Source organism: Urocampus carinirostris, chromosome 13, assembly GCF_059441175.1.
Source record: "Urocampus carinirostris isolate Australia breed hairy pipefish chromosome 13, RoL_Ucar_1.0, whole genome shotgun sequence".
NCBI classification, from domain to species: Eukaryota; Metazoa; Chordata; class Actinopteri; order Syngnathiformes; family Syngnathidae; genus Urocampus; species Urocampus carinirostris.
This window is the reverse complement of record NC_142361.1, coordinates 5,819,970-5,843,259: the sequence shown is the minus strand read 5'-3', so window position 1 is coordinate 5,843,259 and position 23,290 is coordinate 5,819,970. Positions and strand designations below refer to the sequence as shown.

The following is a 23,290-nucleotide window of genomic DNA, read 5'->3' as shown; positions in this document are numbered from 1 at the left end:
TTGAAGTATATTTTTTGGAAGTTCAAAATATTTCTTGAATGCTCAAAGTATTTAAAACATGCACCAATTTTGGAAAAACATTTTCAGACTTGGAATACTTGTTGAATTTTCTTTCAAAAGACATTAGTTTCCAAAGATTTACACAGTATTTTCCGAGATTGTAAAAGACAAAAACTGCCTCTGATTAACAAAAGTGTTTAGATTAAGTGTTGCACAATCAACAAGTTCACTAGGGTTCATGACAATCTAAAAGTGCTTGTATAATCCACCAGGTGATTTGAAATGGAATGATCCTATTACATGTCTTGAATATTTATTAATGCCAAAAAATAAATTTATAAACCTCATTAATGCTAAAAAATATAAACCTCTGAACATATTTTTAGGGCAAATGTAGGAGCTACATACATTAAAACATTGTTGACATTACTTGATCTGTCTGTCACAAGGTCAAACTATTAAAACATACTCCGATCATGGAAATTATTGAAGATTTATTTTTTGAATTCCATTTCTGCCAATATTTCTTTGGCAAAGAAGAAAGAAAATGAAGTTGGATTGCTAAAACCTCCCACGCCACTTCACATGGAATTTATCCATTTTTAGTGACTACTGCATCTTTGCAATACACATAATTTCGATCGCTTTTCAACACAGCATACGTTCTGAGCACATTATTTTGCTGCATCATATTTCAACAGTTAACAAGTAGCATTGTCTGATATGACACATGGCAAATAATTCAGCTTATTTCAAACTTTGTACTTATTCTTTTTTGTAAAGTACACTAGAGAATTCACACTGGCTGATTAACACTGCCATAGAGATAACCCCAATTTTTTAAGGATACATTTTTGCCAACCAATTTTAAGAGGGCAACCAATTAATTCTGCCTAACACTAGTATACCACTTAAACTGATCTTCAAACAAAAGGTCCTGAAAAAATAGTACCCTTTAATTTGGAGTGATGCTTAACCTTCCTCGCCATTTCACATGTGATTGATCCATTTATAGTTGACAACTGCGGCTTTGCAATACACCTAGTTTAAATCGCTTCTCAACACATGATTGGTTAGCTGGAACAAGTGATAGATAGATAGATACTTTATTCAGCCCCGTAGGGAAATTCGCACTTCCAGCAGTATCCTTGTGTTGAAAATAAAATAATAATAAAGTAAAAGAAATAGAATACATAAATACCCAATGTAACGTGTTGACATAGAGTATTTAAATAGTGCTACATAAAATGCACACTGTAATAAAAATAGGCAATATGCAAATGTGGGGGTGGGGGTTAATGTGGGCTTTTACTCCCCGGGGTGGAGTTAAAGAGCCTCATGGCATGTGGAAGAAATTAGGTGCAATTCTTTAGTTTATGATGCATGGTGATGTTTATTAATTCATAAGTTGTAATTCCAAAAACATGCATTTCAGGTGAATTGGCCGGTCCAAATTGTCCCTAGGTGTGAATGAGCGAATGAGTTGTCTGTCCCTGTGTGCCCTGCGATTGGCTGGCAACCAGTACAGGGTGTCCCCTGCCCACTGCCCGATGATTGCTGGGATGGGCTCCAGCACCCCCGCGACCCTACTGAGGATAAGCGGCGTAGCTGAGAAAGAAAGAAAGAAAGAAGTTGTAATTCCCACCGTTGTAATAGGAAAGTAGTTTTATCTGTGTTTTGGCCGACTTTGATTTCCTTTTTTAAAGGTGTTTTTACACAATTCCTTTGAAACTTGTGTAGATAATAAACACATCCTAGAATCACGTTTTTTTTTGTTAGTGTTCTGTAAGGCACTGTAACAGATAACCCATTTATATTCAGATTTTTACAGAAAGATCATTCAAAGTGTTTGACTGTGTTGTGGGTTTCAAGTGTGGTCAGGAATAATGTTGTAAGTCTATTCAGGCAGCACTGTACTTAAAGTTTGAAGTTGTTAATGTGCATTTGCTCTAATTTGTGTGATTACTTTTTGCCTGAGTGAGACACTCAGGAAACCACATTACCTGGGCTGTCAAAGTCACTGAAAATCGCCATCATTGCCCGTCTTTAAAAACCCTTTAAAGCAAACTGGATTCTGTATTACAAATTTTATGCTAACCTTCTTTTTTCTGTTGCAGGGGAGGACTGAGGCCTGAAGCATGAGAGGCGCAAGCTGAGACTCAGCTGAAATTTCCCCTTCCTTCTCCTTTTCCTTCTTTCCCACCCTCTTCCTGTCCTTCTTCCTCTTTGCCCCACCGCTGTAGCCCACCCGAAAGTCCGTCCATCAGGTGTGCCCGATGTACTCCCCTGAGCAAGAGAACATCTGCACCACTTCCATCAAAGTGCCTGTCAAGTATGGAGAGCTCATTGTGCTCGGGTAAGCGGCCTCGTTTACCCCCAATGATACCATGAAATTCAGTTTTTTTTAATTGTCAGTAAAATGTGTCTCAGGTTGTGTGGAAAAACCCTCTAGAACATCCATCCATTATCTGCACCGCTTATCCTCAGTAGGGTCACGGGGGTGATGGAGCCCATCCCAGCTGTCTTCGAGCAGTGGGCAGGGGACACCCTGAAATGGTTGCCAGCCAGTCGCAGGGCACATAGAGACAGACAACTCACTCGCTCATTCACACCTAGGGACAATTTGGACCAGCCATTTAACCTGACATGCATGTTTTTGGAATGTGGGAGGAAACCGGAGTGCCCGGAGGAACCCCACATAACTAGAAATGAGTTGGACTGTCTATTCTATTGAGCGATGGACAGAAACATACCTCAATTAGGTGGCTCAGACTGCATATTTTCGAACTGCAGGCCATCACTTTATCTCTCACTGGGAACTTTGTGGCTAATAAATAATTGAAAAAGACTCATCTACTTTTCTGTGAAAGACGATGCTAGTTTTAAGCGTAGAACAAGAGGATTTTGGTGGCGTAGAAGAATATGACGTTTGTAGATTCCAGTGAAAATGAAAGTAACACTAGTTTGTTGTTCGGAAGAATATGCAAATTTTTGGCAAAGAAGACAAAGCTTTTTATAGGAGCGATAGAAAAATGTATTTTTTGGAGACAATGTTATTTTTAAGCATAGAAAAATTATTCAGTTTTTAACATTGAGGTTGACGAGACGTCTTTTCGATGCAGAAGACCACAATGCTACTGTAGGTTGTGCTCAACCCACTATGTAGAACATCATTTGTTTTATACACATTGTTTTAGACAAGGTCACATTAATGATTAAGGCCATATGAACCTACCTTAGCGTAATTCATATTTTGTACTAGTGTTGCACAATTAACCGAAATCTAATCAACATCACAGTGTTATGTAGTGCATTAGAGAAACCGTAAAGAAAAACCAGCTTTTTTTTCAAGGATTTATAGTTTCAGTTTGTGAATTGAGTAATAGAGTGTATGGCCAACAAGAATTGTCACATTTCGGGGTTTAACAGCGCCAGCCAAACAGAAGCAGGTTTTAATGGCACTAGCCAATAAAGGATAAGCAACGTTTGCAAGGCGTGTGTGCGCGACTTTGATAGACTAGTGTAGGCTGTCAGTCGGTCAAACAGCCCTTGCAAAAATGGCCACCATAACAAAACGGACGACTTGGATTTACTACTCGTTGAAAATCGCTACATTTGTGACTCTTGTGTTTTAATCATCTCAGAAACCTTGCAGAAGTAGTAGTTACCCGACACTAGTGTCTAGCTAGCCAGCCGCTCTCTAAATCGCTTTCTTCTACTGAAGGAGAATCCCTTCAATTTTGTTGTATTTTTTTATAATGACAATAAAGACTATTTATTCAACTGAGATTCTGTTTTTATTTGTAGATCTATAGTTATTTTGTTACAGTTGTATACTCTGCATACCTGTCATCCTGTACGGTTTTGCCGTACAAAGTACGTTTTTTATGCATTTTAAGACGAGTACGACGTACAAGGAAATCTGTATGGAAAATTGCAAATTTGTCAATCGCATGCGTCTGCCTCCTGGGGATTTCCCATCATGCATCATTCAGAAAAAAAACCCAAAATGGTGTACAATTATTTTGTATTTTGTACGGGAATACGACAGTTTGTACGGGCATGGAGCCGTGGAGGTTGACAGGTAAGACTTTGTGGCTAATAATGTAATCTCGAGGGAAGTTTGCTTGTTACTATGTTTAAGTTTCCCCAAAAACAAAACAAGCACAAAAATGCTCTTTTCTTCTAAAATCTAAAATGGCATCAAAATTGCAATGCAGATCTAACAAATCACAAATATTAGTTTTATTTTTCCCAGTCCCATTTTATACTGTTTAATAGATATAGTCAAAAGCTTATGTTGTGTTGGCGTTACAATGTGACAGTGCTCTTGGTATGTCAGGGCAATTATGAAATCCTGGACAAGTTTCACCAAATTTCAAAAAGTTGAAGCGTATAACAATATGCTCCGTTTCAGGCAGGCGAAAAGCCAAAGTCGTTAGCGGTTGTGTTTTTCAACAAGGCATAGGAAGTCAGCACAGATGGAGAATGATGTCTTTCAGGAGCCTTAAGTCAAGGCACTCAGATGATGGCGTGTCAGGAAGCATCCATGTTTTTGCTGTTAAAACAATAACACGTTTGTCAGGGTTGAGAACTAAGGTCAGGGGCCTTTCTGGCTGAGTAGTCACGCTGTATGTCTGGGAAGCATAACCCTGCAAAGTGCACGAAAGCGGGCAGGGGCCATTCACAAGGGACGGCACTGGTTTTTGCAGGGCTTTAGAAGACCACTTTCCCGTAGGTGGCAGCAGGGGTTAGAAACCACGATCAAAACAATAGTTGTGAGTTGAAAGTTTAAGGTCTTTTCCAAATGTAGTACAGGAACACGCCATATGTAAAGCTTTAAAAGCGTATGTGCAGGTCTTAAAGTAGTTATACAAGACCTTAAATGTTTTTTATTGCAAGTGAATCAACATTTCCGCCTTGCCGTCTCAACATATTGTGTTCGTAGTCATAATCCTCCCCCTTTTTTCTTTTCACTGAAGCATCGTCCTTCTGAGCTTTTTTGGAAATAGTCAACTAAGACCGCTAAAGCCCAAATGAATTTAGATTCAAGTAGATTTTTTAATAATGTATTTAGTATCGATAAACGACAATCAGCAGTCATAAATTAAACACAAAAGTGTATTTTAGGTTCCTATTCTGATTTTTTTCCATTTGTAGTATGTGCAATTTTGAGTGTCTTTGCTTTTAAAAGGCAGCGCCCGGAATGTGGCACATGTATCATCGGATGAGTGTAGTGTAGTTGACGTTACGTTTTTTAGTTTTTCTAATAGGGCATTAGTTGCTTGTCAGTTTAGTCGTGCGTCTGTCTGTTTGTCTACCCACCGATCTACAGCACCTACCTACACTATTTTACCCAGCTATCTATTCACCTACCTATTCTCCTACCTACCCACCCAAACCTTTCTACCTACCCTTCCTTCTTTCGTTTGTTCCTTTGTACGTTCCTTTGTTACTTCTTTCGTTTGTTCGTGCCTTCGTTCTTTGTTTTGTTTGTTCCTTCGTTTCTTCCTTCTTTTCTTCCTTCTTTTCTTCCTTCTTTTCTTCCTTCTTTCTTTCCTTTCTTCCTTCTTTTGTTCCTTCGTTCGTTCGTTACTTTGTTTGTTACCTTATTCGTTACCTCATTCGTTACTTCGTTTGTTACCTCATTTGTTACTTCGTTCGTTACTTCGTTCCTTCCTTCGTTCCTTCCTTCGTTCCTTCCTTTGTTCCTTCCTTTGTTTCTTCCTTCGTTTCTTCCTTCCAGAAATGATGGCAAAATGGCAATGAATTTAAAGTGGCCTCTTCAAATTCAAAGGGCACATATCCTGTTTCTTTTTTTGGACTTTGCTTAGCAGATTCAGGGCCTGGATTTAAACCCTGCTCTACCTGAGCTTAAGACATAATTGTATGGACTGCTTTTCGAATACACGCTCGTGTGTAGGCATACATATACAAACACATGTAGACTTATGGGAAAAACAATTAGCATATACATGAAGGTGTATATGCATTTACTATGCTAATTTGGTGTCACACATGAGTCCAGAAAGGCCAGTTTTTTTAATGAAGCCATGCACATAAACATTTCATTTCGTTTTTGTGTTAATAGGGTTCTCCCTCATGCAAGAAGGCGATGGGTGGAGTTGACCTTTTTGGACGTTTCAATAACTTTTTGGTATAAATATACGGCAGTGGTCCATTTGCCAAACATATAGACTCAAGCCCAGCTTTCAAAATCCTCTAAAGAAAGTTTAAGGACTTTAAAGTAATGCGAGAATTGGGTGTTATTTTTAGTTTGTAACAGAAATGGAGAGGCTGGAAGAGTCCCAGCAAGACTCTCAAGGAGCTTCTGCTGGTCACGTTTTCTACCCAAATATAAAACTAGCACACTAACGGCCGACTTTGCTCCAGCTCCTAATTCACTCACTAGTCTACACTCCTTGAAGCATTTGCAACATCTAACAAACAAATAGTAGTAGGCTTTCATTTTTATTTGTTTTAATGGTGCTATTTTCTCTAATGAAATTAACTAGATGATGTCAGGTTGATTTAAGTTGGGCTAAGTGAGAAAAATAATGCCTAATGCTAATACTCTCCTGAAATGTCGTCAATATTAATCATCTTGTTTTACTGTGTTTTACGCACTTTAAGTTGCACCGGCTTATCAGGCGCATAGCTAAAAATTAGTATTTTGTATTTTTTGTTATTTATAAGGGGCACCGGTATATAAGGTGCAGATGATATAAACTACAGTAAGGGTTAAATATGCATTGATTTAGCAGTTGAAGTATAGCAACGGGAATTGAACCTGGACCGTGAAGGGGAGAACGCCATTTCCTAACCACTCGAGTAGACCGCTAGGGATACAAACACATTTAATTATGGGGTGAAGGGTGTGCCTTATAGTGCGGAAAATACGGATGATATTTTTCTGTAGCATGGAATGTTGCGACTCTGACACAGGCCTCAAAAAGCAGTCGTGGTTTAAAAATAAAAGGTATAACAAAAAAACTAAGTGGAAAAGCGCTAAGAGTTTAAAAAGGCAGAACCAGATGCCTTTTACTGCTTTTTCCGTTGAGGAACATTTCCAAGGTGATTTTTGTGTTAACCGGCTTGGACCAGCAGAGTCTGAGTCAACTGTAAACCTGAACCTCCAGGCAATGTGTGTTGTCATAGAACAGAGGTTGGCAACCCAAACTGGCCTCCAAATAAATAACCTGGTCCCAGAAGATATTCTTGTCTGTTTTTGCAGGGTAAAGAAGTGATCAAATTAATATCTTGCATTCTCAATGGCAGCTGATAATTGTTTTTATATTTTTATTTAACAGAATATCACATTTTTCCTTGTGCACTCACAGGTCTTCTCTGAATTACTTATTTTAATTTACATTCCAAAAATCAATAATCTTAGTTGATGGATTAAACAAAATAAATTTGTACAATCAGGGTTACTCTCCCACTCTCTGTGACAAAAAAAACAACGTTGTACCTGTGTTCTTATTCACATCCCTTTTATCTACTCCGTAATAATACTAACAATGATAACAACTGACCACAACCGTGTCGCAGTGCTCCTTAAACTTAGTAGTTAACAGAATTTGTATTGCACTTGAACCTCATTCCTTTCTTAACAAAATTCCACAATTGATCTATCTATCTACCTTGGTCATATCCCTCAAGAGGGGTGACCGACTGCAATACAAACACATACAATGACAAAGAAGATAAAAGGGAAAAATAGCACAAAAAAAAAAACACACAAAATTTTTTGGACCATGGCCAACCCAAATGCCCAAACACCCAAACAAGTTAGGCACCTCGGCACCTAAGTTGGTCATGCTTTTGTTCCTCCAGATGAAACGGGACACAAGAAAGCGGCCATGTGACTCGGGTCAGGGTGACACAACACACTCTTTTGTTCAACAGCAGGGCCCGGCAGCTTTCACTGGTTTACCCCTGCCGCATCATACAGGTGCCCTGCCCTTCCCTTAGAACGCCCCCAAACATCCCACTATCCTTTTACAACACCTCTCCATTCTTATCACCAACAATAGCTCTAGCTTTCACTAGATTTAGACCTCTTTCCTGCAGTGCACTCATAACACCATCCATCCAAGTCAATCCCGGTCTTCCTCTTGGTCTCCTTCCCTTGACTTCTGCTCTGTAGATCCTCTTCAACATTCGCTCCTCATCCATCCTCTCCATGTGTCCAAACCAACAGAGTAATCTCTTATCCACACGCTTGCTCATTTCCACGACTACTCGCTTAAATCTTCCACAATTGATACATAAACCTAATACGCATTTCATTGTGCTCTTTTTAGATGTAGCATGCACCTGTCTTTTTGGGCGTGACCCGTAGAGGGCAATGCCCCCTGATGGGAAAAACTTACTGCAACTGAAAATTTTAGATACATATTACTTTGTTTTTTCCCAACCTGTGTGGGGAGAGGTTTGTGTGGTTGCCGGACCGCCATATTGTGCTTTCTACAAAAAAAGAAAATAATTTTGTTTTACACTTAACAGTTCGATTTTCATAATAAAAACTTAATTTACACATTCACCAAATGTTTAGCAGTCCTTATGACTGGATTGTGGTCGTGTAAAAATACTTGATTAACCTGTTTTAAAGAAGAGATCAGAGTCCTGTGTTGCATTCTGAATGGCAGCTGATAATTGTTTGAAGATATCATAACGCAATGTACAATTCACGTGCGACATCCTCCCTCTAGTGGTAGAATTTGCGACCTGCTCTTTGTAACAAATCAAATTAGCTTCTTTCCTATATAAAAAACGCATAAAATGAGACATTCAAACTTGTGAACATAAACAACTATTTTTAGGAGTCACATTTTGAAAAACGCTAAGAATGTTTGTGCCATGCTTGTCTTCTTACAGAAACCATTTAATTTTCCATTATCAAAATTTTTTGAAAAAGCGCCAGGGAGTCATTAGGGAGTGCCAAAGTGCCGCATGCAGCTCCACAGCTGATTGTTGCTAACCCCCGTCATAGAACATGAACGTCGATGTCAGTTTTTGCTTCTCAATCGCGTGATGTACTAAAGATGACGATGAGGTGAATGAGGGTGTGGTGCTAGTTTTGTCCCCATTCACAACAGAGAAGCCATTTCAAGGTAGAATATAGGTTATTTGAGCACATATGCTTCAAAAGCACCATTTGCCGAGCTTGTTTTTAATTTTTCTCTTGCTCTTGGAGTGTATACACTTTAAGATTATCTAAGAGAAATTAAAAAAAAAACTGTTAAAAACAAAAGTGTTTTTTCATATGGCACACCTAAATGTGACTCAAGGGACAATTGGATAACTTTTTTAGTGAAAGCTCAAAGCTAGGTCCTTCTGAAGCATATAAATACAAGATTCATAAAATCCTTGAAAATGCTTGTATCTTAATGTTGTGTTTTCAAGTTTTGAAACATGCTTGAATTTTGGGTGAAGTGCTTGTAAATTCTTGAAATTTTTGCCATGTCTCTCCACATGTCTGCTTTTAAAATAACGCTGACACTGCTCTCTGGTGGCCTTACTTTGGCTTTGTTTTTCTTTGTTCCTCATGACTTTAATCGGTCATGTTTATGGACTGTACTCCCAAATCCATTCAATTGTGGACTGAGCAATTCGGAAAAACGCTGGACTATGTGTAATGTAAGATCAAACATTCGGTTGTGTCCGTCAACTCTGTTTGTGTCTTTGTTTCCTTATCCTCACTGTAAATGTGGAACTGGAGTCGTCCAATTTCGTTGTCACAGCATATCCCATGTTGACAATAAAGGCATATTCTATTCTATTCTATTCTATTAATGGCAGCTGGCATTAGTTTGTATGGCATTGTCCTATGAAGGGTCAACGCCCCCTACGGTTGACGCCCAAGAAGACGGTTTCATGCTACACCTATGACCTATGACACCTATGACATGTGTATTCGGATCATGTATCTTTTGTGGACATTATGGGCCATGTCGAAAATTAGGGTTGTGTTTCTCACTTGTAAATTGTAATGGAAAGCACTTACTGCAACTGAAAATTTAAGCTACATATTACTATAACTTTTACCCAACACCTGTGTGTGGAGAGGTTTGTCTCCAAAATATTTACACACATATATTCGTAATTTCCTTGGGATCTAAAAATCATATGTCTTTAAAAACTGCACACACTGAAATAAACATTTCACAAGTAAATCGCCTATATACAGTGTCTGTGGATCTGCAAAATGATTCACACCCATTTCTTCTTTTAATGTCATTGAAGAAAATTGGCTTTGAAAGTCCTTAAAAAAGTGCTTGAATTTGTCAATGAAAAAATGCGTACAAAAACACTTATTACTGGCAAGTCGGGGGCCAAATACTGTGCCCTGTGGAATGCCACCGGTGACACCAAATGGCTATGAGATCACATTGCCATAACTAACACAATTCTGTCAAATCTGATGTGGGATTTGTTGGGAGGTTTTTTTTTCCTCATAGCCTTCATTATTGAAGTATTTTCAGAAGTTAAAGCTCCTCACTAACTCATTAGGATTTTGGGTCAAAGGTGAACAAAGGTTGATTGGATTTGTGTGAGCTCATGCACTCAAGGAAGGAAAGCATTTGTTACACCCAATTTATTACACAACTGCAGGAATTCTAACGACTCATCGTGTTTTTGTTTGTGTGTGTGCAGGTACAACGGCTCTTTGCCCAACGGCGATCGAGGCCGGCGTAAAAGCCGCTTTGCGCTCTGCAAACGTCCGAAAGCCAACGGAGTCAAGCCCAGCACGGTACACGTCGCCTGCTCTCCACAGGCTGCCAAGGTAACTTATTTGAACTCTCGCACAATGATAGAAATGCAACCTTTGCAATACAACATTTTAAATCTATTCTAAAGGTCCTCCCCTGAGCCTTTTTTAAATTAAATCACCACCCTAGGAACTTCTCCACCCTAAACAAGTGGACAAAACTGTGAAAACATATCTTCGAGACTTTTTCCTCCCTTTTTTTTCCCCTATTAAATGTTATTGCACGAAACTGTAAAACTATATATCGTGCGACTTATTTTGGGGATGTTATGTTGCCGCTAAATGTTCTTTTTATTGCACTGTAGTTTTGATCCACTTTTCTTTTTAATTCACAAACATTGGACGTTTATTTTATAGGCCAGTCTCTGAGCAATACTTTGTAAGTATTCTTTTCTGCCTTCTATCCTGATAGGCTTATAATCCTTCTCTTTAAAGTCTTTTTTACATGTTTACCCTGAAGTGCTATGTCTTAAGGTGTTCCATACAATGCTTCATTACGTTGACATCAATGACTATGAAGACAATTCAATTCAAAATCTCCTAGGTAACACAAAGTTGATCCACACTAAAGTGTGTGGAAATCAAAGAACTGCAACATAATTGGCCAATAGTGATAATCATGTAATTGGTAAGTGTCCAATATTAAAAACAGATACAAGCAGAATAAACTATCAAATACTGTTATAAACCTTTGAGTAATTCATATTTGAACACAATTCAAATGAACTCCTTATTCCCTATGAAAACCGTTAAATGTCATAGTGCTTTAATACCCGACTATCATGTAATCTATTATTATAATCCATCTATTTTTGGAGGATAGTTTAACTTTGAAAAAGATGTTTTATTTTAATCCATCTTTTGCGACAATAAAGCTATTACCATGGCAACAATTTAACCAGTTCCTTTATTTCCTACAAGACAGGGGTCTAAATTCAAATAAGAGATATACTTCCTCACTTAAAATATTAGGTTTGTATTCTGAGTGTAGGTTCATTCGAGGTGAGACAACAACACTGAAATGGAAGACTGAAAAATGTTAAGAAAGGATAGAGCAATCATTAATGGATCGTTTGAAGAAAAATCGCAGTGGTTTCCAAGCTTTGTTGGATGAAATTCAGGGCTGAGTGTATGTGTGTGTTGACATCTGTACCTAATATGCACAGCACTCTGTGTGGATATAGTCAATTTGGGTGGTCCCCAAACAAAACCTTTTGGCTTCATTCTTGGGACGGTCAAGTGATACGACAGGACCTGAAAAAAACATTTCTTTTGTCTTTGGCTGCCGAGCGCTTTCCCAAAAATTTGATCAAGTCTTGTTGTCTTTTGCCCCCCACAGGCCATTAGCAACAAAGACCAGCACAGCATTTCGTACACGCTGTCCCGAGCCCAAACCGTTGTGGTGGAGTACACGCACGACAGCAACGTTGACATGTTCCAGGTACTGCACTCACGCACTTCATTTCAAGCTCATGCTGGAACATTTGGAATTGCTTTTAGATTCTGTAAATTGCAAAACACCTATTCATACCACAAAAACTACCCATGAAATATTATTCTGTGGGTTATGTTTTTGTGGGTCAGAAGAACAGCATATTGTTTACATTCATTTGAATCAGTCATCTTTAGGACCTCATTGGAAGTGTCCGTTTCCTGTCTGTCTTTAGCTCAGGGATCTCAACCCTTTTTCAAACTGAGAGCTAATTTTTAATAATAATTCGTTTTATATGCGTTTCTAAAATACCAACCTAAAACGTTATTACTATGTTGTTGTTATGTTATTATAAAGTTAATTTTGAGAAGTAGGGTTAAATAGACTTAGTCAACCATTCAATAAACATTTTACTAGAAAATCACAATGACCGAGCACTGGTGGGCTTTTTTCGGAACAGGGCCGCGAGCACCTCAGCTGTCATTCGGGGGCACCCTGGTGCCCGCCACCACCACATTCGGAGACCCCTGCTTTAGGTCAACATTCCTCTTCGGCGCTAAGCATGTCTTACAAAGGAAAGCTGTGTTTGAATACATATTTGATTGTTAGGTTTTAAAGGGACATTGTGTATCATGTAGCGCCTTCTTGTTTATTAAACAACAGTTGAACATTGCTAAGTTTAAAATACTCATTTCCAAGAAAACCTCTGACATAAACGGCTTTTTACTTTTTGGGTTTCTTTTTTTTTGCATTGCTCATACCTCCAATGTCAACACACGATTTTTTTTTAATAAAAACAGGAGCACTTTGCTTGACAAATAACATTTTTTTGCAAGGACACAAAACATATGCATGAAAGTTTCAAAAACTTTTCAGTGCCCGATGTTTCCAGTGACGTGTTTACATGACTTTTGTCAGCATGGTGATCGCGTGCCTCACCACCCCGACGATGACGAAGGGACTTCATTATATTTTCTAGAAAGAAAGAAGCTTGAAGCGTTAACTGTCTGTACTTATCTACCCCCCGACCATGTTGCTTCACTACGCCTATACTGCCCATAACTGGCCGACTTCCCACTCTCAATCACTGGATACAGGAAACAAAACTAGGAAGTGGGTGCTTCTTGATGTGTGGACAAAAATCTGCTCAAAGCGACTCCTGCAATCTAGGGGTGATCTATCATACTAAATCATTCCCAAAGGCTTGATACTTACTGATGAGCTGCGACAACCCATTTCTAATAGTATTTATACGATATGCAACTGAATGAGGTAAAAGGCATCCACAAATAAAAGCATTTCAAATGTTTGGAGAACCAAGTAATTCATGAAAAATGCAACTTTCAGGTGGGTCGTTCCACGGAGAGCCCGATCGACTTTGTGGTGACGGACACGGTGGCGGGCAGCCAGAGCAACGGTGACACGCAAAGCATCCAAAGCACCATCTCGCGTTTCGCTTGCCGCATCATGTGCCAGCGCACATCACCTTACACTGCCCGTATCTACGCCGCCGGCTTCGACTCGTCCAAGAGCATCTTCCTCGGGGTGAATGGCAGCGACAAAAAAATAATCAGAAATTAAACAAGCGATTGGCACTCAGGCATGATTTTCATTTGTGTAGCACCTATGCTGTTAGGCAGAGAGAATAAAAGCTACTAGTTCTAGGTTTGATAGGTAGTAAAATTAATAAAGGAAACACCAGAGTCAAGAATAGCAATTTAATAAACAACGAACAAGACAATAGACAACATTTAACATAAATTATAGGAAAAGAACACTTACTTGGTTTGAAGAGTTGAATGCTAAGTTCCGTTGAGCTTGGTTTACTAACCCCGTTTTATTTCTATTTTAGTTTAATGGCCGGCCATCCACTCTATTTTCACTTGATAAACCTATATTATTAGTCACAAAATATATTTTTATGCGCACTGATTTTAGAATCAACCTGTTTTTCTTGTCAAAACTTAAAGTCACAAAAATACACTTCAGATTTCAATGACAATTCAAATGAATGACAAGAAGATTCATCAATTAAGCCAAATAAAACAACACAATTTTGATGTTCTCCAGTTGAGGCAATCCCCAATCTATGGGTATGTGCTATGAGCACACGTTGAGTCTCAAAGTTCATCAGTCCAGTCAAAATTAAAGGAATAATCAAATTCCTACCACGACCTTAAAGTGAATCCAATCCTTGTTGGATTCCTGTAGTGGGGTAGCTCAGCACTCGGATCACCTGAATGAAATGAAATGAATAGATCTGCATTTATATAGCGCTTTTCAAGTCAATGACTTCCAAAGCCCTGAAAAAGCAGGCTTGTAATCCTTGAAAATGCTTATTCCTAATGTTGTGTTTTTAAGGATTTAAAAGTGCTTGAATTTTGGGTGAAGTCAAGTCATGTTTATTTGTATAGGCCTTAATCACAAAGAGTCTCAAAGGGCTGCACAGAAACAGACTATTACAGTGCACAGACTATATTACACCATCCTCTGATCTAAAACCTACATGAGGGCAAGGAAAAACTCAAAAACCTCAACATGAGGAAATTGAAGAAACCTTGAGAAGGGACTGCACATGAGGTAACCCCCCTTCCAGGATGACCAGGCAATGAATGTTGTAATAACAATTAAACACATATATCGTCAACATGGCAGCACGGCGGCGCAGTGGTTAAGCGCTTGTGCGGCACAGTTCATGTCATGGGAACCTGTCGTGGGTTCAAATCCAGCTCCAGACTTCCTGTTCTCCCCGTGCTTGCGTGGGTTTCCTCCGGGCACTCCGGTTTTCTCCCACGTTCCAAAAACATGCATTTCAGGGGAATTGGCCGGTCCAAATTGTCCCTAGGTGTGAATGAGCGAATGAGTTGTCCGTCCCTGTGTGCCCTGTGATTGGCTGGCAACCAGTTCAGGGTGTCCCCTGCCCACTGCCCGGAGATGGCTGGGATGGGCTCCAGCCCCCCCGCGACCCTAATGAGGATAAGCGGTACGGATAATGAGATGAGATGAGATATCGTCATCATAAAATATAGGTCATTCATAAGCTATAGAATACAAGTGTGTTTTAAGCCTGGATTTTAACCGTTCCACGAAGGTTGCAGCTCGAATCTCAGGGGGAAGAGCATTCCACAGCACTGGGGCCCGTATGGATAACGCTCTCGAACCTGCAGATCTCTTCTTGGCTCTCGGGATCACTAGTAGACCAGCATTTTCAGAGCGAAGTGCACATAAATTCTTGAAACTGTTGCCATGTTTCACAACAATTTTGCTTAAAAATAACACAAACCTTGCTCTCTGGAAGAATTATGTATCAAATATTGACACATTTTATGGCTTATGCAAAAAATGAGAGTAGCGTTTCCCGGTGGTAACTTGTCATTTTACCTAACACCTGCAGTATATGAAGAGAGATTTCTCTCAGACACAAATATTTTCCTGTATTTACTCAAGCTGTAAAAATCACATGTCTTTACAAATGCACACACAAGATAAAAATTGGCAGATGTAATTGCATACATTTGTGGATCTTCAAAACACACGATTCACACCAGATTTCTTTTAATAGTACTCGAGAAATTTAAAAATTGGCTTTGAAATTGTTTAAAAACTGTCTAAGTTTGTACTAAGTCTGAAAAAGGACAGCAAAAAAAATATATTTAATATTTTTGTTCCTAGAATAAACTTTAACAACGCCGAGCTGCAAACATGTGAAGTAGCGAGCGAGTTATAATAACTAGTAAATTTACACAGAAAATGGGCAAGTCAAGTAATAATATAATCAACCGAGACATCAATTATTAAAAAGCAAATCTCATATCCAAATGAAATGTTCTAATCCGTTACCATGAACAATGTATTTTAGTGCATCAAAGACATTTTAAAACAATTTGGTTTTCCAATTCCAAGCATTGTCTTGTTAAAGATTTCTATGATACGTAATCCCTGGTTGTGCTTGTTCTGCCCTCAGCGAGCAATGACAAAAGACCGGCTTTCAGCACTCGATGTGATGTCTATAGTGTCTTGTATTTTATTCTAATTCCTTTTTTAACAAGGGTTCCATTTGCGTTTCAGGAGAAAGCCGCCAAGTGGAAGACCGCCGACGGTCAGATGGACGGCCTGACCACCAACGGCGTGCTGGTCATGCACCCTCGTCACGGCTTCAGCCAAGACTCTAAGCCCGGCGTGTGGCGAGAGATCTCTGTGTGTGGAAACGTCTTCACGCTGCGAGAGACGCGCTCGGCGCAGCAGCGGGGAAAGATGGTGAGATTGTGAGAGTTGTGCAAGGCCACCTTTCCTTTTTTCTAGTAAACTGTCGTTAGCTGAACTCTTGGCCTGATACTGAAACTTAAATTCCAACTTAAGCATCGAAATTCGTTTCCTGCTTAGAGAGTCTCACTTAAAATAGGCTGATGGAAGAGATTTGAGTTAGTGTTCAAGACTTGGTAATTAATTCTGTGGCGCAGAGTAAGACTTCCCTCTAGTGTTCTTAGAAGAACACTACATATTTTATGTAGAGCGTACACTACCTGGCATCCACAGCCAATTGCTCCCCTTACTACTGATTGCAATTCCGCTCACTGAGCGATATTAAAACCTTACAAACACAATGCAGACCCTATTTACTCACAGCAAGACGGACTATGTAGAAGAGAAACAAAGATCATTTGTGTAAACACTTTTATTTTATTTACCAAACAAACAATTGTTTTAACATCTTTCTTAGTTCTTTCCCCACTAGCAGTGAATTCAGTGTTGCAGCGTATTTAAAAAGAAAATCCCGTCTAAAAATTGTTATATGATGTACACATTTTGAAATGATCAAAAACGTATGATGTCCTTGTTTTGCATACTGATACAGATAATAAATGCCTTTTAAGATTTAGTATGGAAAAACAGGACGATGGACTTGCCCAATAATAATAATTGTAAAAGTTTCATTTTATTTCCGAGCCAAATTTAGTCGTGAAAAGAGCCATAGCCTCCCGATCCCTGTTTAAAACCCCGCGTCAACCAATGGTCAAATAAAACCAAAATGTTTGTTGTGGCCAGGTGGAGGCGGAGTCCCAGGAACTGGTGGACGGCTCCCTGATCGACCTTTGCGGCGCAACGCTGCTCTGGCGCACGGCCGAGGGTCTTTCTCGAACGCCGACCCTCAAGCACTTGGAGGCCCTGCGGCAAGAAATCAACGCGGCCAGACCGCAATGCCCGGTGGGCTTCAACACCCTGGCCTTCCCCTCCATGCGGCGCAAAGACACGCCGGACGAAAAGCAGCCGTGGGCTTACCTGCGTTGCGGCCACGTGCACGGCTACCACGATTGGGGTAACCGGCAGGAGGAACAGGACGGACGGCAACGAGAGTGCCCCATGTGCAGGGCCAAGGGCCCCTACGTGCCCCTCTGGCTGGGCTGCGAGGCCGCCTTCTACGTGGACGCCGCTCCGCCCACGCACGCCTTCGGCCCTTGCGGCCACGTTTGCTCCGAAAAAACGGCCGCCTTCTGGAGTCAGATCCCGTTGCCGCACGGCACGCATACCTTCCACGCCGCTTGCCCCTTTTGCTCACACCAGCTTAGCGGCGAGCGCGGATTCGTCAGACTCATCTTCCAAGGGCCCCTGGACTGAAACGCCGGACCTCTTACTTTTTGGATGTTGCTGTTTTTGTCTCGTTCTCATTTTTAAGTGACCTTTTTGAAGATTCTTTTTTTAAGATGGACCTTTTCTATATTTTCCACCGAGAGCTGGAGAGACTGTGATTGTGACGATAGTATTTATCTTAAACCAAAAGTTACAGTATGGTTCATTGTCCTTGCATTGCAGGTAGAGGTAAGATCGGGCCTAGAATATCCAACCCAAGCAATACACTTGATTTGCAGGACCGAGCCCGTAGCAAACCCAAAATGTCATGTTTTATTTGTGAGGACTCGGAAGGAGGAGGGGTGATTTATGATAACAAATGTAATGCAATCTAAGTTAAACAAGACTATAAAAATTGACATTTTTTTTACATTTCTGTGTCTGCAGATGTTACCTTAACCGATAATCCATCATTGACATATTTTTTTTAAGAGCTGACTGTAAAATTTGAAGGCCGTCCGACATTTTGCCGGGTTGAAACTTGGGCCAAAGACCACAGAAGCTGTACGTCCTCAAGAATCTAGCGCAGCACTCTTAGAGGCAAAGAGATTAAGAACAACTGCTGACGGGTGAATAATAAGAGTTATAAATTATTAAAAAAGGTCAGTGAGGGAGAAGCCTGGCCCTACCCGAATATAATGATTGACAATTTTGGTGGTAGAGTAATAGAGTGAATTCTGGTGCGTGCTTGATTTTTTTTTTCTAATTGTAGTTTAGAAATGGTGAATGTAAGATAAGGACTGATTCAAATACAGTCTAAATGCCAACCCAAATCTCTAAAAACAAGAACATTGACCTGTTAGAGCAAAACAAGTTAGCTGCAATGATTTTAGCCAGAAGATGGCGTCAGGAATCTACTGCAGCACTTACAGAGAGAGGTAGAGAGACAAAGAAAAAAAATGAGTGGCAGGTAATAGAGATACATGAAGGAGTTCTTTGAATTGACATAGAAAGAGTTTAGTACAGTACGTATTGTGATGAGGTGTATTCTGTGTTGTTGCGCTCTCCTAGCCAAAACTACTCAGTTGTGACAAGATACTGATTTAATCGCAGTGTTTCTTGCACATCATGGCCAACGCTACTGGCTCTAAAAATGTCAGCAAGAGAGAAGTCCAGCTGACTCGAACGTAATGATTGACATTTTAGGCATGACCCAGGGTGAAATTGGGGTCACGTAGGGCTCGGACTCAGACTTGAGCTTAAGATCTTACCTCTAACTGCAGGGTGTGCCCCAAAATATGCCCATATTTCTAAAGACACTAATATCTGCAAGAACCTTTAAATACACTGCAAAAAATAAAATATTGCCCTGTTGGCAGCAAATTTGACTTATTTAAGGTTTATTTATTTCGAGTTTTGATACTTTTCTTACTAATTTACCAATAAAGGGAAACGCGTGATTAAAACGGGCAGACGTATTGTTATTAAGCATAAGTGAGACCATGTTGCCCATAAGTATTTTTTGCAGTTATTGTTGCAAATATTTTTAAGGGACAGAGTGTATTATTTAGCGCCTCCAAATGGTAAGAGTAAAAAGAAGGAGTTGCTTAAATGGACAGTATTACTTGACCAATAAACGTTGCTGTATGGTGCAGTGCATCCAAAAAAGAGTGCTATAAAGCACAAAGAATACCAACTAAAGCGACTAAAAGTGACCAAAGCAAATCATTTTATTTCTAATTTTTTTACCCAGCCTTTTTGAGGTGTTGGAATACCCATACCAGCAAGATGGAGGAAAATTATGTCAGCACCCTTTAAGTGAGGCTCATGTAAATTAAAAAAAAGCATAAGTTATATTGATTTAAATAATAATAAATTAAGTTTTTTATCAGAAGTTTTAATTTCTTTTACAAAGAGGGGCAAAATAATAAACACTGTCCCTCAAAAAAACAATATGGTTAAAAAAAATGGTAAAAATACAATTTTTCAAGTGAATGCTTCCATACAATAATAAGTATTGATCGTATTTTTGGGACAAGGAGTATGTATTATTAGTGGCTCCTAGTGGTGAAAAAAAGTTACAAAAACGTTTTGAAAAAAGCAGTTACAAAAAACAGTATCGATTTAAATATTGAGTGAAAATACATGAACTGCATTTAACATGCAAATGAATGAAATGATCTGCATTTATATAACGCTTTTCAAGTCAATGACTTCCCAAAGCGCTTTACAATGTGCTCCACATTTCCCAATAGCGGCCTTGCAGCCATGTAAGGCGCTAACCTGCTTATTGGGGGTGTTAGGGGTTCAATGTCTTACCCAAGGACACTTTGACATGTAACACGGACCAGCCGGGATTCGAACTGGGATCCCTTAATCCCAAGACGAGCGCTCTACCTCCTGAGCTACTGCCGCCCCCGGTAAGGTACCTGATAAACATTTTTTTTTTTTTTTTTTTTTACATGAGCCTCACTTAGGGGGATTTGACCTAGTTGTCCACCATCTTGCTGCTAAAGGTAGCCAGATAAACCAAAGACCTTGTGAAAGGCTGTGCAAAAAAATGAGAAAAACATTGGCTCTGTTTGGTCACTCTGAGTCTCTAGTTTGTATTCTTACTTGTGTTTTGTAGCGCTTATTTCCAGTTGCACGACACAATACAACAACATCCAGTGGTCATATAATAGTAATGTTTATTCTTATAGCCCTTAATCACAAGGAGTCTCAAAGGGCTGCACAGACCACAGATTATTGCAAACCACAGACTATTATTAAACCATCCCCTGATCTAAAACCTACATGAGGGCAAGGAAAAACTCAAAAACCTCAACATGGGGAAAACGAAGAAACCTTGAGAAGGGTACCCACTGTCCCTTTAAAATTAGTAAAATGATCTACCATCTGCTAGACTTTCTTATTTTAAGAATGCTTTTATTTTCTCCAAAAAACGGATGAAATATCTTAAGACTAGAAAAAATATCCCCAAAAATTAAAAACATGTTAATAATCAAATTCAAGATCTCATGGAGATACACTGTTCATCAAGTTGGTCAAATTAAACCGTGTTCTTATTAACTCTCCTCAAAGCATTGTGTCACTTTCTAATCTTATTTTTTGTACTTTGCAGATTTATTTTGAAGGTATGTGTTTGTTATGTTGAAAAAATTTGTCCTGTAAACCGTTGACAGAGCAATACTTTTTAAGAGCCGCCTGCCCTGATCCATTACGGGTCGTCTGGTTGGTCTCTTATCCGCAACCCTTTAATCAATTAGTGATGCAGAATCCCACATAAAACAATAACGACTTTAAAGTTGGAACGGGTGTTGTGACCACTGTTATCAATCACCGATTTGTTTATTGGTCAAAAATTGTACGCTCATGAATTACATCTTTGGGTTATTTTGATGCCTTTAGAAATCTAAAGTCTTCCTGTGCTCATTTTTTTGTATTATAAACTTCATTTGAAACTAATTCAAAGCCCAACTTCCGCAGCATTGTCATTTCAAATGAGCATTGAGTGACAATTCAATGAACTAGTGGGTTCGAGATATAATGTTAAATCTTCATATAATTTTCAAATCCAAATTTTGTAACCTGCCGTTTTTCCAGACAACAAGGCGCACCTAAACACCCCAATTTTTTCAGGAATTTGAAAGTGCGCCTTTTAACACGGTGCACTTTATATACAGCGGAAGATAGTTGATAAGATTGGTAATGCATACAGTAATAATAGGTATGCGTTATCTTACAAGGTTTTACGGTACCGTAATTGTGCAGTCATTTTGCAATGATTGATCCATTGATACGCATTAGTATTGGCGGTGGGAGCGCTAACACTTTACCACTAGGCCACTAGTGGTACAGGTGACGTGTCATAAGGCTAAATTAATTAAATCAAAGCTTATCTCATTAACACACGACTTTTACATATGCTACCAGGAACACTTATTAGCCTAAAATTCTTGAATGTCATTTTAAATGTATTGCGTTTCTCCTACAGGCAACATTAAAATAACCATATTGATTTTATAATGAGAAAAAATACAAAAACTATCATATAAATGTGCATTTAAAAAATTAACTTGTCGGTCAAAATTTTTCATTTTACATAACATGCATAGCTTCATCTAGAGGGAGCTGACATAATTGTCTGCAGTCTTACTGCTTTGGGTACCCAAAAAAACTTAAAGGCTGGACAAAACAATGAGAAGTACTTTAAAATTGTGCGTTTTGGTCACATTGAGTGTCTTAAGTCAGTGATTTTCCTTGTGCCTTTTAGCACTTGTTTTCAGTTGCACGGCTCAATACAGCGATATCAAATAACTGTCCCTTTAAAAATAAATATAAAAATGTATAAATATCTCAAAACAAAAAGGCTAAGTTATATAATACATGGGTATCAAAGCCCGGCCCAACTATAGCCCAATCAATTACCTTGATTTGATGGATCGAGCCCGAACCAAACCCAAATTTTCATATTTCATTTGTGAGGACTCGCGAAAGGAGGGGTTGTTGGCTGATTCCCCTGGCCAAAAACCCCCACAGACCGCAAGCGAGCCAAGGCAGGCTGCGCAAGAGGGGGACAGAATCCATCACGCAGATCCTCAACATAGAGAAAGAAACAGAGGACAGTGACGGGTGGATAATCAAAAAAAAAAAAAAAAATCAGTGAGAAAGAAACCCGGCCAGAACCAAAATGACATTATAGACCCAACCCACCCTGAACTTTGGCCTCTAGTTTTGAAAAAAATAAAATAAAAAAATGATGCTGTTATATTAACAGACTTTAAAGACATTTCCAATCGTTCTAGTAACTATCAGCAAAACCTGACTGTCTCTAGTGTCCCGAATTAATCTCAGGGAGACCAAAACAGATAATTGGGGCATGAGCAAATACACAACATGTCCTCATCACCTCTTTTCCCAAATAAAGGGCTTCTCCCATCTTGTCAGTCTTCTTTACATGCACGTCCCCCTCATCCTCTTCTAAGTGTTTTTCAATAAGCAAAAGAATGTTTTTTATAAAAACTTTAAGCAATAAAGTGGGGTAAAAATCTTTACAGTGTGTCTGTTTTTTTGATCGTCTCAGTCTCTGATAAAATAACGACAATTATATTGTAGTCTGTTATTTGCACTCTTATTTTTACGCGTGAATCAGTCTCCGAAATGTTTAAAAAAAAGACAACAACCAAACAACGTCCATCATCTTCCAGTTATCGAAAGTTGGGTCGCAGGGGCAGCAGCATCAACAGGGAGGGCCAGACCTTCCTATCCCGTCTCCAGCTACTTCGTCCAGCTCATCCGACGAGATTCCCAGGCCAGCCTAGAGATGTAGTCTCTACAGTGTGGCCTGGGTCGACCACGGGCCTCCTGCCTGTGGGACTTTGCCTAGAACACCTTCTAAGGTAAGTGTCCAGCTGGTATCCTTATCACATGCCCTAGCCACCTTAGCTGGGTCCTCTCAACACAGAGGAGAAGCGGCTCTTCATTAAATACATCGTGAATTATCAAGCTTCCCA

The 23,290-nt window shown here is 39.4% G+C and overlaps 1 protein-coding gene across 2 annotated transcripts in view; it reads left to right on the top strand.

The window, feature by feature from the left end:
* peli1b (pellino E3 ubiquitin protein ligase 1b) overlaps positions 1 to 22,829 on the top strand; it is a 42,304-nt gene extending 19,475 nt beyond the window's left edge. For both annotated transcript variants that reach the window (XM_088350820.1, XM_088350819.1), the window contains 6 exons: positions 2,118 to 2,356; positions 10,660 to 10,789; positions 12,114 to 12,215; positions 13,554 to 13,751; positions 16,275 to 16,463; positions 17,253 to 22,829. In XM_088350820.1, coding sequence (XP_088206946.1) covers positions 2,277 to 2,356; positions 10,660 to 10,789; positions 12,114 to 12,215; positions 13,554 to 13,751; positions 16,275 to 16,463; positions 17,253 to 17,822 — 1,269 coding nt within the window. In that variant the 5' untranslated portion in view covers positions 2,118 to 2,276 and the 3' untranslated portion in view covers positions 17,823 to 22,829. The remainder of the gene's footprint in view (positions 1 to 2,117; positions 2,357 to 10,659; positions 10,790 to 12,113; positions 12,216 to 13,553; positions 13,752 to 16,274; positions 16,464 to 17,252) is intronic.
* The last annotated feature ends 461 nt before the right edge of the window (positions 22,830 to 23,290 follow it).